This window comes from Orcinus orca, chromosome 10 (genome assembly GCF_937001465.1).
Source record: "Orcinus orca chromosome 10, mOrcOrc1.1, whole genome shotgun sequence".
NCBI lineage: Eukaryota > Metazoa > Chordata > Mammalia > Artiodactyla > Delphinidae > Orcinus > Orcinus orca.
Window position 1 is genome coordinate 42,604,979 of NC_064568.1, and position 15,817 is coordinate 42,620,795.

At 49.4% G+C, this 15,817-nt stretch overlaps 1 protein-coding gene across 1 annotated transcript in view; it reads right to left on the minus strand.

Moving 5' to 3' along the window:
• SCN5A (sodium voltage-gated channel alpha subunit 5) overlaps positions 1 to 15,817 on the minus strand; it is an 88,303-nt gene that overhangs the window by 36,675 nt on the left and 35,811 nt on the right. Inside the window, exons 14-16 of the mRNA XM_049693627.1 lie at positions 8,064 to 8,237; positions 6,422 to 6,778; positions 1,546 to 1,986 (exon numbers count right to left, since the gene is read on the minus strand). Of these exons, the coding sequence (XP_049549584.1) occupies positions 1,546 to 1,986; positions 6,422 to 6,778; positions 8,064 to 8,237 (972 nt within the window). The remainder of the gene's footprint in view (positions 1 to 1,545; positions 1,987 to 6,421; positions 6,779 to 8,063; positions 8,238 to 15,817) is intronic.

The window sequence follows — 15,817 nt, forward strand, 5'->3', positions numbered from 1 at the left end:
CTGCACTGGCCTTGGCCCCAGAGGAGGTGGTCTCTGACACCTGGCTCCAGGACCTGGGCTCCGGGAGGGCCTCTGGGCTGCCAGACATAGGCTGGGATTCCTGCTGAAGAGACCCCCCCAGCCCATGAGCTACCAGGTCGGAGTATTTCTAGGACCCTGGCTCTGCTTCAGGCCCTGCCCATGCAGCGGGGCACTGCCTCCTGCCCTCTTCATGAGGTCTCATCTCACTGAAGACCCCTCCCTCGGCCATCCTGAGGCTGAAGGAGGCTCCTGATAGGTTCGGGCAAAGGGCCTAAGGCTAGACAAATCTCCCTCTCCTCCCACTCCTTGAAGGGTACAGCTGGGCTATGATGCCCAGCTCCCAGATGCTGGCAACTCTACTTAGGAAGGACATGCTGACTTTTCCCAGGAGTTCCCATGGCACCCCAGCTTGCTTGCGTGCCCGCACGTGTGAGCGCGCGCGCACACACACACACACACACACACACACACACACACACACACTGGCCCCAGGGAGCCAGGGCCAAAAGGCTCAAGAGAAGGAAAGGAGGAGGAAAAGGAGGGGCAGGCGGAATTCCACTCCTGTGCTGGGAACGTCCTGGAGCTAATTGGACGCTGTGGTCCTGGCAACGCCAACGCTCCCCCTCTCCCAACCGACGCTGTGGCTGTCCTGCAGCCCGACTGAAAGGGCAGAAGCTGGCCTCTGGGACCACAGGGAGGCAGGAGGATGTGGAATCAAGCCTGGAGCCTCAGATCAAATTCCATGCAAGGGAACAGCTGCTCTTCTCAGCCAGACCCACCCAGTGCAGGCCCTGAGGAAGCGGCCAGGATGGGCCCAACGAAACAGAGAGAACCAGTCCTCGCTGTTTGACCTGAGACCTATAGGGAGAAGCCATCTAAGCCTAGCTCAGGCCATGAGAAAACTGAGGGAGCTGGGGTGGCGGTGAGGGGTACCATTCCGTTTGTCCAGACTCTAGTCCTAAGTGTTAAAAATAACAGGTTGGGAGATAAGATAGTGCTGTCTCTGACACCTGCCATCTTAGGGATGCTTATTTTTAAATCTCAGAATTAGCCCTGGGCCTGGGAGGAGGGGAAGGGGCAGTGGGGAGGTCTGGAGGCCACATTCCTCCCTCACCAAGACATTCCACCTTGTTAGTCCTGGAGGTGACAAGGTCAGGGCAGGGTCTGGGGGCCAAGTGTCCTAGCTCTGTCCTAGACGCATGAGGAACTCCTAGCAAGTCTCTCTCTTCTCTCTCTTGCCGTGCTTCAGTTTCCCTTTCTGTACAATTAGCTGCCCGTGACCAGCCAGGGGATGAATGATGGACAGCAGTCCCTCCCAAGATGCCCTCCTGGGCTGGGCTGGGCTGGGGAGAGAGGGTTGAGAGCTGGTTTCAGCATGCCTCCATGAGGCTGGTTTTTGGGGGATGGCCTGTCTTCTCCCTCCAGGCCACACCTGCTGGGGCAGATGCTCTGAGTGAGGCTGGGTCCCCTGGACAGTAGGTGCTGCACACACGGTGCGGGGCTGGGATGTGGGATGGGGCTCACCTGCTTGCTGGACTCTTCCTCTGTGCTCAGGCTGTTCTCCTCATCCTCCTCTTGGTCATCCGTGTCTGACTCGGCCACGGCGATGGGCACACACACGGGCTCCGGATCCCCGGGTGTGCCCTGGCCTGGCCGTTGGCCTTCCTCAAACCGTGTCTCCTTGCGGGCTGGCAGCGCCTTCTCTGTCTCTGAGGGTGGTGGGGGGCTGGAGGTGGTGATGCAGCCGGGCAGCTGGCCCTGGGTGGCGAGGGCTGCAGGCTTCCGAGCCCGCCGCTGCAGAAGCCCACAGCAGAAGTCCCAGGTGGTCCGCTTGAGGAAGCGCAGGCCCCGCTGGATGCGGGCCAGGGCCAGCTGGAGGTTGTTCATCTCCCCGTCCTCGTCAGGGGCTGTGAGGTTGTCTGCACTGAAGGAGCTGAGCAGCAAAGCCAGGAAGAGGTTCAGGACCTGTGGAGATAATGCCGTGTCCTGCGTGCTCAGCCTCGGGGCTATGATGAGCACTGCCAGAGGCAGATAGCTCGAGGCTTAAACCCTGGGCCCTAGGCTCTCATCCTAACCCCCCATACTCCTGAATATAGAGAGTTTGGCTATAAAAGGAAAGACAAATTCTCATCCTGAGGTAGGCGATAGGCCCAGGCTAAGCAGCTGCAGCTGGTCTCCTGCTGATGCTTCAGTTGGGATACCAGCGGGAGCATTGGGCCCTGATTGGGTGCATTCTCATGGATTTCCTGGCCTGACACATGCTCAGAGAAGGTCCTCAGTCTAGGGGAAGGACAAAAGGAGGGAGAAGACGCCAGCTGGAATCCATCTTGGCTGAGAGATGCGTGCCCACTCCAGAACCAGATATGGAGATGATCGGCCAGAAAAAAAAAATCCGGAAAACTGGCCCTATTTAAGCAACCTAAGCCCCTCCCTCTGAGCTTGCCTGTGTGCTCTTCCACACATACTTTGTTTTTTCCACACTTACTTTGTTTCTTCCACAGATATTTTGTTTTTTCCACATGTACTTTGCTTCTAATAAATGCTTTTATCTTTTTCACAATCTTCGTCTCTTTGCTGAATTCTTTCTTCAAAGAAGAACTGAGGTCCTTCTTCCAGCGTTTCACTGCCAGAATCAATCCCTCCTCCCAAGGACTCAGATACAGTCTGAATTGAGGGCGTTCAAACCCAGGTTTCTTGGGTATTGGCCCAGGTTCAATGGGAGAACCATGGGTTCATCTGATGTCAAAGCCTGCAGATGGGGCCTTGCTGTCTTGGGAGTAATGGGGGGCAGTGAGGTCAGGGTGAGCACAGGGCTGCTCCCTGGGAAGTGAGATCCAATCTGGGATCAGCAGGGCCCACCCATCCATTCATTCATTCATCCATCACCCATCTGCTCTTGGGGCTTTCCGGGGAAGAGGCCTCTGCATCTGTTGGTGAAGGAGGGGCAGTGATATGTCTCTGAGTTCCCCACTGAAGCTGGGTCACCACTCAAAGATCTGGGGCTCCAGCTGTGGAGCACTCTCCACTCTCCCCAGATCCGACCATGCTTTCCAGGTGAAGGACATGGGAGAATGAGCAGAGAAGAGGGCGATGCCAGGAAAAGAGGCCAGGTGGCAGCCCTTGGGGGCCTGGGCGCCTGTTGGGTCAAGCTACTGAGACAGAGTTGTGTCCAGGCAGTGAGGGGTGCTTGGAGGGTGCTGCGTGCAGGATTAGACACTTGGATAGAGGAGAGGGACCTGGGGCTGAGGCTTCAGAGGTGCCGGAACACACAGTCTTTACTTAAGTTATTTATTAGGGGTTATGGATTTGATGTCCGTCCCTAAGGGGGGTTTGAAAAATCTCTCTGTCTTTGGATGGTTCTGGACTACTGCTTGTTGTTAAACCACCCTGCAAGTGTGAAGTTTTAGCTTTTGTTAAAAAAGAGAACTTTTACCGAGTGACACGGGACTGGGCTTGGGGAGGGTAGTTGAAGATGGTGGTGGGCTCGTTCCACACAGGGGTCAGACCGGCTCATGAGCATCACCAGGCCAACAGGACAGAGACACAATCTCCCCACCTTGGGCTCAGGTCTCCCCTCCGCAGCCACTCCCAGAAGGGAGTCCAGTTGAATGGGGGCCCCTATAGCAGGGTGGTGTGTGAAGGTGGACACCCAATCTGAGTCCCTGCTCTGGCTTCTTACAAGCCCCTGAGACATGCTTGTCAGAGAGCTGGGAGTGAGAATTCTGGCGAAAGCAGTGGGCAAGGTTGGAGTGCCAGGCCTCAGAAACGTGCCTTTGCTTTAAACATTAACATTCATGTGGACAGTATGGAAAGCTTAAGGAGTAGGCTCTCCTGTTCTATCTCCGCAGAGAGATGATCACTTTTGACACCTGGCAGTCTCTTTTATGTCGTCACTGGAGGGGTGACGCATGTGATGTGATGCAGAGCTGCTGTCTACACTGACCTCTGGCCAGGCTCCCGGCCTCTGTCCACACTGGCCCAGGCCTGGCCTGCCTCAGCTCCTGGTAGCCCACCCTGGGTTCACATCCCCTGACCGCCAGGCATCTGGGGCCAGGCTGGGGGCAGGGCAGGGGGTGCCTGGGCAGCCTTGTCCACCCACAGAAGATGCTAGGGCCTCCCCTGCCGCCGGCTTCAGAAGTTCGGCTGCTTCCAGTGCTTTCCCTGTCAATCACACTGCTGCTCCCCAGCCCCTGCCTGATGATCACTTCCCATTTCAATGACAATCTTGCTTTCACCCACGCCCCGAAGCAGCCCAATTCCTGAGGCAGCCAGGGAGGGGGCCGCGTGGGCTGCGTTAGCTTCCCTCCTCCAGCAGCCTCTAATCTTCTCATCCCCAGGCAGATCTACTCGGAAGTCGCAGGCTGTGTGTGCGTGAGGGCAGCTCAGCCTGGCCCTGGGCTGAAAGCTCTGTGTACTCGCATCCTCCTTGGAACACACAGAGTCTGGCAGTCCCAGAGCTGTGCCAGGGGCTGAGTGAGGGGCTCCCTGAGGGGCGGCAGGTTTGAGGGGATGGGAGGGGGGTTGCAGGGCCCGCCAAAGAGCTGGGTTCCACTGGCACTGTGCACTCTGCTTCCTCTCTGGGCTCCACCCATGGAGGCTGAGGAAGACCGACCCCGACTTGGCCTGGTTAAGTCACAGGGGAGGAGAAAGCAGGCAGGTCTGGAGAAGGGCTCTGGAATCTGCAGCCCACAGTACTCACATCACCTAAAATCCCTCTGTGAGCCGCTGTGAGCCTGAGCTGCCCACACCATGGGCAGTGGTAGCCAGACACTGCAGGTGTGACGTTGGAGCGTGTGTGGTCCCCCTGTGTACCCAGGAAGGTGGCTGCATGTCCACAGTGGACACTGACCTCTCCCTGAACAACTGACCCCTCTCAAACTTGCCTCTTCCAAAGGCTCCTTCTCTGGCATTTAGATTTTGATCTCTCTCAACTCCAGAATTGCCCACATTGTAAAGACACAAGGCAAGATGCACTTTCCCTGGGACAGACAGGTGGCCATGGGAGCAAAGACCTGGGCTTCTCATTACAGGACAGCAGGGACTCTCACCACAGCTATTCAGGATGACATACACGGTTCTCTCGGGCCCCACCTCACCTGGACCACCACTACCTGCCTGAGCCTGTGCTTTGCTTACCTTGCTTCTTCCCTCTCTAGCATCACCTGTCAATCAGGTCAGCGGGAAACCCCCTCCACCAGGAAGCCTTCCTTGATTTCCCCAGCTGAAGGGGCTCAGCACCCATGGGCTCCCTCTTAATGGCTCTGACCATTCTGACCAGCTTGAGAGTTATCTCAGGCCTGTTTGAACTCTCCACCTCCTCACTCTCTCAAGGTGGTGAGCAATGTCAGAGCCACATTCATCTCTGTATGCCCAATAGCATTTGGCACAATATTCTGCATGCAATGGGAGCTCAACAAATGTTTGTTAAGCTGAATTGAACCAGGTGATAAATCACTGACAGTGAATAACTAATAAAACAATGAGTAGATGAGAAAATAATTAATTAATGGATATAAAATGAATACATAATGAATAAATAGGTAAATAGATGGGTAAATGGAAGAATGAGGAAATGAGTGATGTGCATGAATGGATAGCTAAATGAGTGAGTGAGTAGATGGCTGGATGGATAAATGAGTAGATGGATGGGACTGATGAATGAGAGAATAGATGAGTGGGTTGACAGATGGATGTAGAGGTGGATGAATCAATAGAGGGATAGATGAGTGAGTGGAAAGATGGGTGATGGATGAATGAATGGATGGATAGGTGGGTGAATGAATGGATGGGTAGATAGATGGGCAAATGGATGGATGAACAGGTGTGCACATGTGTGTGTGAATGGGGGTTGATGGATGGATGGTTGATGGATAGATGAATGGATGGGTAAGTGAATGAGTAGATGGACGTTGATGGATGAATGACTGGGTGAGTGAGTGCATAAATGGGTAGGGAGATTGGTAACTGAGTAGGCAGATCGATGAAAAGGTGGACAGGTGGATAGGTGAGTTGGTGGGTGGGTTATTGATGAGTGGATCGATGGCTGGATAAGTAGATGTATGAATGAGTAGAGAGATGAAAGAGTGAATGGGTAAGTAATAGATGGATTGATGATACATGGATGGATGGGTAAGTGGGTGCACAGATGGGTGAATGAATGAACGGGTGAGTAAATAGATGGAATGATGGGTAAATGAGTAGATGGATGGATGGGTAAATCGATGGATGGGTGAGAGATTGATGGGTGGATGGATTGTTTGATAGATGGCTGAGTGAGGGAGTGGATGGATGGAAGGAAGGGTAAGTGAATGGACAGATGGATGACTGGGTGGGTGGGTAGCTGGGTAGATGAATGGATGGGTAGGTGAGTGAGTGTGTGTGAGGCCACCGGCCAACTTACCACGAGATTGCCAATGACCATAACAAGCAAGAAGACCAGCAGGCACAGCGACTGCCCAGACACCTCCATGCAGTCCCACATGGTCTCGATCCACTCGCCACAGAGGATGCGGAAGATGATGAGGAAGGCATGGAAGAAGTCCATCATGTGCCAGCGGGGCAGCACACCTGGGTCACTGATGCGGTGCCTCAGCTCTGAGTAGTTCTTGCCAAAGAGCTGCATGCCCACCACAGCGAAGATGAACACGATGATGGCCAGCACCAGCGTCAGGTTGCCCAGTGCCCCCACTGAGTTCCCGATGATCTTGATGAGTGTGTTCAGGGTGGGCCAGGACTTCGCCAGCTTGAAGACCCGAAGCTGGGGAGGGAGGGGTCCTTGTGAGGGGCTCTGGCTCCCACTGCCCATAGACACCCTCACCCCTGACAGCTCCTGCCTGAGAACCCAGGGCACCCTTAAAGGTCACCGACACCTGTTTCTCCTCGTTTGTCCAAGAGCACACACTATTGCTTCTCTCCACAGCCTGAGGGCAGCTTCATCGGGCCCTGCTCTGGGAGTCAGGTCAACAGCTCCAGACTCCTCCCCCCAACCCACCCCATCTCTCTGTCCCCACACCAGCCTCCTACCCACCTTGGTCTCACTTCCAGGAACCACCCAGTAGATTCCCCATCATGGAATGTCCCTCTTCCAGAACCCTCCTCATCAGGTATCCTTCTGGGCGAGCTCAAACCATCCCTGACTTGCCCAGTCACCTCCATCTTTCCCTCCTCTCAGTCATCACAGAGAAAGGGAGCTGGTGTTTAGCATTTATTGAACACCCACTGTGCCAGGCCTTATGTTTAGGATGGATCAGCTCATTCAGAACTCCAAATAACTACATGAGGGTGGTACTATTATTACCTCATTTGACAGATGAAGAAGCCAACCCTTAGAGGTGGGGTATGGTGTCTAGGTCCCTCGGCTCTTGGCAGTGGAGTCGGAATTAAAACCCACAGCCTAGGCTTTCTATTTTGCCCCCAACAGCCTGCCTACCTAGCCCCAAGTGAAGCCACTTCCTCCAGAAAGCCTTCCCTGACCTACCTCTAGCCCCATGCCTGGACCTCTTAGACATTTTGAACTCAAAGCATGGTCCACAGACGCATAGCTTTGACATCATCCGAGACCTACTGAATCCACATCTGCACTTTAGCAAGATCCCCAGGCAATTTGTGTGCACATTAAAGTTTCAAAAATGCAGATTCCAAAACCAGCAGGTAGAGCCTCAGCAGACTTGGCTCCACCTGTTGCTTGCCATGTGGCTTTGGGAAATCGTTTCATCTCTCTGAGTGTGGAATGGGAATGTAGCAATACTAGCTCCTCTCCTGGGATCCTATGAGGACTAAAGGGGGCACGGTGAATCACAAAGGGCTTTGCAAATCGTCAGGATGGATGGGCACCAATTGCCCCTCTGGAGGGAGGGCTATCTCCCTCTGTCTTGCCCACCTCTGTGTCCCCCACATCACCAGCCCTGGGGTACCTAGCAAACAGCTGTTGGGTAAGGCATGAAAGATCACAGTAGGGGTGATTGAGTGGTGACCTCGGAGGGGGTGTGGCTCAGTACCCCAGGCCCCCACCCACTCGCCCCCTGCCGGGCCCAGCCGTGTACCAGGCGGAAGGAGCGAAGCACCGACAAGTTGCCCATGCGGGACAGGCCCAGCTCCATGAGGCTGAGGATGACGATGATGCTGTCGAAGATGTTCCAGCCCTGCTGGAAGTAGTAGTAGGGGTCCAGGGCGATGATCTTGAAGGTCATCTCTGCTGTGAAGATCCCTGTGAAGACCTGGGAAGCAGCGGGAATCAGGGGTTCCCGACGTTTAGGCTGGAAAAAGCCTCTGGCAGCAGGGGCTCCCTGCCTCCTGACTCTTGCTCCTGTAGGGTCCCCCTTCTGGGCTGCCAGCTCTGACTGCGCCCAGAATCCCAGTGGGTGCCTGCTCAGCCACGGCCCGGTCCCTTGGGGACACCTCCAGCCTGATGCCTCCAGCCAACTCTGCTGTTCCAGGCATGACCCACCAGCCTGGGCCTCAGAAACAGCCGGGCCCACTGCAGGCTCTGCAGGGACTCACAGCTCTGGGAGGCACCTGGGATCAGGGGAAGCTGGGGTGGGCCTTGACACCACAACTCTAGACCCCTTCCAGCCCGTGTGGCCACAGGAAGTTTCACACATGCCAAATACACACATTCCCACAAACACGCTTTCATGGCTCATGGCTTTTGCCCATGCTGTTCCCACTTCCTCCCTGTCCACATGCTGACTCTTCTCACTGTGATAAGAACCAGCCACCATCTCTTGAGGCTTGACTATGTACCAAGAGCTGGGCTAGAATGCTTTGCATACATTGTTTCTTTTAATCTGTCCAACAACCCGACGAGAAAGGTATCATTAACCCCATTTTCCAGGTACAGAAACTGAGGCACTGAGAGGTTAAGTAACATGCCTGGGGTCAAGTAGCTCATAAATTTGAGAACCAGGAGATGAACTCAGTGCAGTCCTTCAAGATTTAGAGCAACCACTCTCCCTTCTAGAAACGATCCTGAGGTGGGCAGGGGCTGGGCTTCACCTGGTTCACTGACTCATGAGTCCCTGAGCAGCCCAGCTTCAGAAGGCAGAGACTCAAGGTTAAGGAGTCCATCGTGTGATGGGCCAGGCAGCCCCGACCATGGCCTACGGCTCTGAGCTGTGTCAACTGCTATGGCAGGAGGGCGCATGGCTCTGGGAGGAGGGGATATCCCCTGAGGGTGTGGCTAGCAGGAAGTTGGTGCCTGTATATCAGGCCTTCCTGGAGCCAGGTGGGGTAGTGGGTGGGGTTATCCTGAGAGTGGTGAGGAGGCTCTGCGGTCTTCTGCAGGGGAGGCCTGAGGTCCGAGGGCCTCAGTAGCTGTGGAGGTCAGAAGCAGAGGCATGGCTGAGGCATCTCACTGAGGTCAGCACTCAGGAGTGGGGGTTACCTTGTCCTTGGCACCTGCCCTCAGGAGACTCTGTGCTGGAAGGAGAGAAGGAGAGGCATCTGCACCTGTTGGTGGCCCCAGCGCCAGCCCTTTCCCTTCTCCGGAAATGAGGCCCTGTAGCAGTGGGCTGGGGGGCAGGGGATTGCTGTTGGCCCAGGGAGGGCACTAGGATGGCAGGTGGGTGGGCACCTCTGCACTACCATACAGGGCACCACCCATCAGCCCAGCCCATGTGACTTCAGTGGTCCCTTTAGTGCTTGTGCCCAGAGAGAACTGTCCTTCCACCAGCTGGGGTCTTAGGGAAGGGAGAGCCCCCGAAATCCTCCAGCCTCTGCTCAAATTCCTAGGCTGCCCTCACATGTGAAGAGGCATCCTTGGGTTCTGCCGCTTTCCCTGCCCCCATAACTTTTCCATCTCTCTGACCCCATCTCCCACTACTCTTCCAGCCACGCTTGCCTCCTTGCCATCACCTCCTCAGGGCCTCTGTACCTGCTGCTCCCTTTCCCTGGATCCTCCCCTCCCCAATCCACAGGACTCACTCCCTTCAGGTCTCTGCTTAAAAGCCACCTAATCAACTCAACAAAACTTCTCAACACTTAAAATCGGGGCCCCGCCCACGATTGTGCTTATCCTCTTCCTTGCTTTATTTATTTATTTTTATTTTATTATTATTTTTTTCCTTGCTTTATTTTTTGTTCCCTCAGATGCCACCCTGACATACTGTACGGTAGTTATGTGTTTGTATATTGAGTCTCCTCTGGCTAGACTGTAAACTCCACAGTAGGAGGGACCTTTCCTGTCTTACTGTACCTGGAACAGTGCCCAGCCTACAGGCGGGCCATCAATATTGGCTGAATAAGCATGCAAGTGGTTGGGCCTTAGACCTCCTGCAGCGCCCAGCTCCATGTCCCTGTCTTCCTGAGGCCTTCCCTACTCAGCAACGGCCCTCACCCAGCTGCATTCCCTGCGTCGGGCTTTGCTGAGAGCTCCTAAGGGTGGGGCTTGGATTTGCCCTTCCTTGGCCCCAGCCCTCTGGTCTCCCCGGCCACTGCCTGAGGATGCCAGGGTGAGTGAGTGTGTGCTTAAGACCCACGAGTGCTAATACGCATGTCTCGGTAAAGGAGCTCAGGAAAGACCCCCCACCTCACTTTGCCCAGGTTCGCAGCTGTTCTGGCAGCAAAACAACAGATACAAGGTGGTGTTGGAAGTCAGCAAGAAAAAGACAGCAGAGGGAGGCTCTTGGGGATTGCCTTTGGGGAGGTGATGAGCAGAAGAACCAACAGCATCACCTGGAAGGTCTTCAGAAATGCAGAATCTTGAAGGCCCCAGACCTGCTGAATCTGAATCTGCATTGTGACCAGACTCACAGGTGATCTGAAGTTTGAGAAGTGCTATTTTTGAGCAATGGTTCTTAAACTTGGTGCGCTTTGAACCCCCTAAGGAATTTTAAAAGTATTGATGCCTGGGTCCCACTTCCACAGATTCGAGTTAAGTTGGACTGGAGTACCCAAGTAGCGAGAGTTTTATCAACTTCCCAGGTGATCCTAATGTGCAGCTAAGCTTGAGAACCACTGCTTTAGAAGTACATGAATTTTGGTGTGACTCCTTTCAAAGGATCACCACTGGCATTGTAAGGACATGAGATCAAAGCTGGATGGTTTAAGATGTGCAGAGAACGGCAGCCAGACCCGAGTTCCAAAGCAGGGTCTGCCACAGTGGGATCTTGGGCCAGTTTCCCCATCTCTCTGAGCCTTGAGTGTTCCCATATGTAAAATGGGGATAATAATAATAACACCATAGATGGTGTCTAAGAGTTAGAGCTAATGGATGTCAAGTGGATACTGCCTAAGAGAGAGGGCGGTTGTTGTTCTCATTGGCCTCATTTATTATAGCTGCTGAAAACTCCAGGCCCAGGCAGGGGCTTCAGATACAAACGGCTCTGCATGATTTATAGGCTCACTGGGATCTAGCAGGCAGGCTGTGAGTGTGGGCACCCACCTCCCCCGACTCCTGGCAGGTGGCACACGGAGTCATCAGTGCTAATGGTGGCTTCCCAGAAAGTGGGAGGACTTTTGAGAAACCCCAAACTCTCCTGACCTTGGCTAATGTCTTTAATGGGATCATCCTGTACACACTGTAAACTTGCTTTTGAAATGTAACACCTTGTGAACATCCTTCCATGCCATTTAAACATCACTTACAGCATTATTTTCTTTTTCCTTTAAAAAAAAAATAGTTGTGGGATATTCCACGGTACAGATGTGCTGTAAGTAGTTTAACCATTTCTTTGTGATGGGCATTCTTTTGTCCCTATTACAAACATTGCCAGGACTTCCCTGGTGGTCCAGTGGTTAAGAATCCTCCTTCCAATGCAGGGGACGCAGGTTTGATCCCTGATTGGGGTACTAAGATCCCACATGCCTCGGGGCAACTAAGCCCGCGCACCACAACTACTGAGCCTGCGTGCTGCAACGAAGAGCCCTCGCGCCAAAACGAAAGATCCTGCATGCCTCAACTAAGACCCCGCATGCCGCAACTAAGATCTGATGACGCCAAATAAATAAAATAAATAAATTTTAAAAAACCATTGCCATAATAGATATCCTTTCACATACATATTTTAAAACAACTTGCCCAATTATTTTCTTAGTATAAATTTCTGGAAATGGAATTGCATAGCCAACAAGCATTTTTAGAGATTCTGACACATAACTGCTAAAAGATCCTCAGAGATCGGTTTTAACCAAATCCATGAACCACATGGGATAACTGTTTCCCTCATAAAAATGTTAATTCCTGTCCCACTAACCTTTCCAATCCAATAGGACAAAAGCCATCTTTTACTGTTGCCTTGTTGGATATTTCTTTGATTTCTGTATTTCTCCTTTTGTGAAATTGCCTGTTCATATCCTTTACTTGTTTTCCTATTAGGGTGTTTGCCTTTTTTTGTTGTTGTTTATATATATACTTTATATATTAAGGGTATTATCCCTTTATCTACTGTGTGCATTGCAATTTTCTTGGTTTGTCATTTATCTTTGTCGTTGTACTTTCTAAAAATTATAAAATATTTTAAGCATATAAACAAGTATAGAATAATATGATGCGTCCTTTGTACCCACTACCAAACTCTACCAAATATTAACATTTTGCCATATTTGCTGCAAATCTTGTTTCATTTTTCCCTCAAAATAATAGCAAAGACTTAAATAGCATTTACTATATGCCAGGTACTATACTAGTGCTTTACATATATTGAATCACTTAATCCTCACAATAACTCTATGAGATATTATTGTTATCCCCATTTTACAGATAGGGAAACTGAGATACAGAGAAGTTAAGTCACTGGCCCACATGATGGAAACTGACATGAACCTAAACAGTTGTCTTCTTCTGTATAGTCTTGATCACCACCTGCCATCGCAGGTAAAACCCATAGAACTACATTCACTCCAAGGTAATCACCATCCTGAATTTGATGTTTATCATTCCCATGCATGTTTTTACAGTTTTAATGCATAGTATTTTTGCATTGTTTTAAGGTTTCTATAACCACATGTGTTCTTTTTTGCAAGTTCCTTTTATTCTTAACATCATGTTTGTGAGATTTATCCATACTGAAAGATGTATACATATTCCTTCTAACTGTGCACAGTATGAAAACACCACAATTTATTTATCCATTTTTAAGTGGAGGGATAGACATTTAGATTGATTCCAATTTTCCCTGTGACTAACAATGCAGCAAAGAGCTTTCTTGTACATGTCTCCTTATACAGACATGTGGGACTTTCTCAAGAATATGTATATCTGAAATTGTTATAGGGTATGCATATCCGTGACTTATCAGATACTGTACAACTGTTCCCTGAAATGGTTGTAACAAATTGACACTCTTACAAAGTGTGAGTTGCCGCTGTTTCATATCATTGCCAACACACAGAATTTTACTTCTGATTCTCTAATGGGTGAGAAACAGTATCTCAGTGTTGATTTAATTTGCATTCCTCTGTGTTTCTTTTCATCTGTTTATAACTATCTGAATTTCCTCTTCTGTCATTTCTTCTGTCCATTGTTGTGGTTGTGTTTTTGCCAGTGGATTGTCCCTCTTCTCTTTATTGATGTGTAAGCATTCAATGCATATTCTGGATTCCATGTCTTTCCAGTTAAATACTTTTTATAACATCAATTTCCAGTTTGGGGTAGTGATTTCACTTTGTTTACCATATCCTTTATTGTACACATATTACAAATTTTTTAACATAGGTAAATTTAGCAATCTTTTCTTTCATGGTATAAACTTTTTGTATGTTGGAGAAAGCCTTCCTAACCTCCAAATTTTAAATATTCTTCCACATTTTTATTCTAAAAGCTTTAAAATTTTATTTTATTGCTTTTAGGTGTTGAATCCATTTCCCTGCAACTAATTAATGAATATGGTATGGGGTAGGGATCTAATTTATTTTCTTCCATAGAGATAACCATTCTGGGGACTTCCCTGATGGTCCAGTGGTTAAGACCCCATGCTTCCAGTGCTTCCTCTGCAGGGGGCGTGGGTTCGATTTCTGGTCCAGGAACTAGGATTCCGCATGCCATGCAGTGCAGCCAAAAAAAAAAAAGGAGATAACTATTCTTCCCAATCTTATTTATTGAATAGTCGGTCATTTTCATATTGATTTATAATGCCATCTCTGATATTTATCAAGTCTCCAAATATGCATTTCTTATTTCTGAGTTCTTGATTCTGTAGTACTGGTCCATTTTTCTATATTGCACCAATACTATAATGTTTCAATTACTATAGCTTTATAATACATCTTATACATGGTACGGTAAGCTCCCCAGCTGATTCATTAATTTGTTTCATAGACATTATTTTTCCATATTAATTTTAGGATCGCCTTTTCAAATCCCATGGGTAAAAATGTGTTGGGATTTTGATCAGAACTACATTAAACATCCACGTTAATTTGGTAAGAACTGATATCTCTACAGTATTCAGAATTTTATCCATGAAAATGGCATATCTCTTCACTAATTTATTCTTTTATATGTTTCAATGGTTTTGTAATTTTTTTCATATAAAATTTACAATCTTCTGCTACATTTATTCCTAGATTCCTCACAGTTTTTATTGCTATTGTAAGTGTTAACTTTTAGAAATTACTCTCCAAATGATCACTGATGGTGGCTAGGAGCAGAATTAATTTTAGTATGCAGAGTCTGTACCTACCAACACTGCTGAACTCTCTTACTGGTTCCAATTGTCTTTCTGTAGATTTTCTTGGATTGTTTCTATAGATAATTCTTCTTTTTCTTCTCTTACCACACTGACAAGGACTCCAGTATAATTTGGACTCGAAGCAGGGAGATGGGAAGAAAGCTAGTGCTGCAGCACAGCAGTGTAAGGCACTAGGTAAGAGGATGGACTCTAGATACAAAGGGCTTGGATTTGAATCTTGGGTCTTTCACTTCCTGGCTGTGTGACCTTGGTTAAATTATTTCACCACTCTGTGCCTCTGTTACCTTATTAGTAAAATAAGGGTAATAATAATACCATCCCCCTTACTGGTTGTTCTAAAAATTAGGTGTTCAACAAGTATTAGCTATGATTGCCAGGATCACTTTGTGTGTTAATTTTTCAGACATAGCTTCCAGGAACACCCAGGTATAAATCTGAACTCCAAATCTGTATAAGGTCAAATTCATAGTCACAAGCTTCTGGAGGTTACCTTCCCCACCCCCTCACCCCCCTCCAGCCCTGGCTGAGACTGACAACCTTCCTTCCTTATTGTTTCCCAGGGTCAGTGTGTGGATTTATTTGAGTTCACCACTTTACTGAACATAGGGTCATATTCTTATGGGGCTACTCAGTTCCAAACCCTACCTGCACTGTCCCAAATAGAAGTCCTGTCCCTGCGTGTTCACAGAAATCCAAGCCCCCAAGATTACTCAAATCAGCACCCCTCCCACCCCCTAGGGCAACGACAGAACGATTTCACACGTTTACTGCTATGGTTTTTAAGTACCTCTTTGTTTTTGGCACTTGGGGGTTTTTGTCACTTTCTCGTGAACTTTATTATGCATGTCAAAGAATGTTTGCTGTATTTTTGTTTCACAGTTGGAAACATCTCAGGTTTCCTTGTCCACAGTATTGCTAGGAACAGACGTTTCATTTGCCTTTTGCCTTTGTTTATATGATGGGCTAAACATTAGTGAAATCTATCATTCTTCTCCTTTATGGAATTTGTCTTTAGTGACATGCTTGGAAAGGATTTTTTCACACCAAGATTATTTACCCATGCTTATTTTTGTGATTTAGTTTCTTTACATTTAATATTTAAACCATCTAGAATATATTAACTGCAAGACAATCAAAACCTTACATACTAGCAATAAAGCTATCCAAAC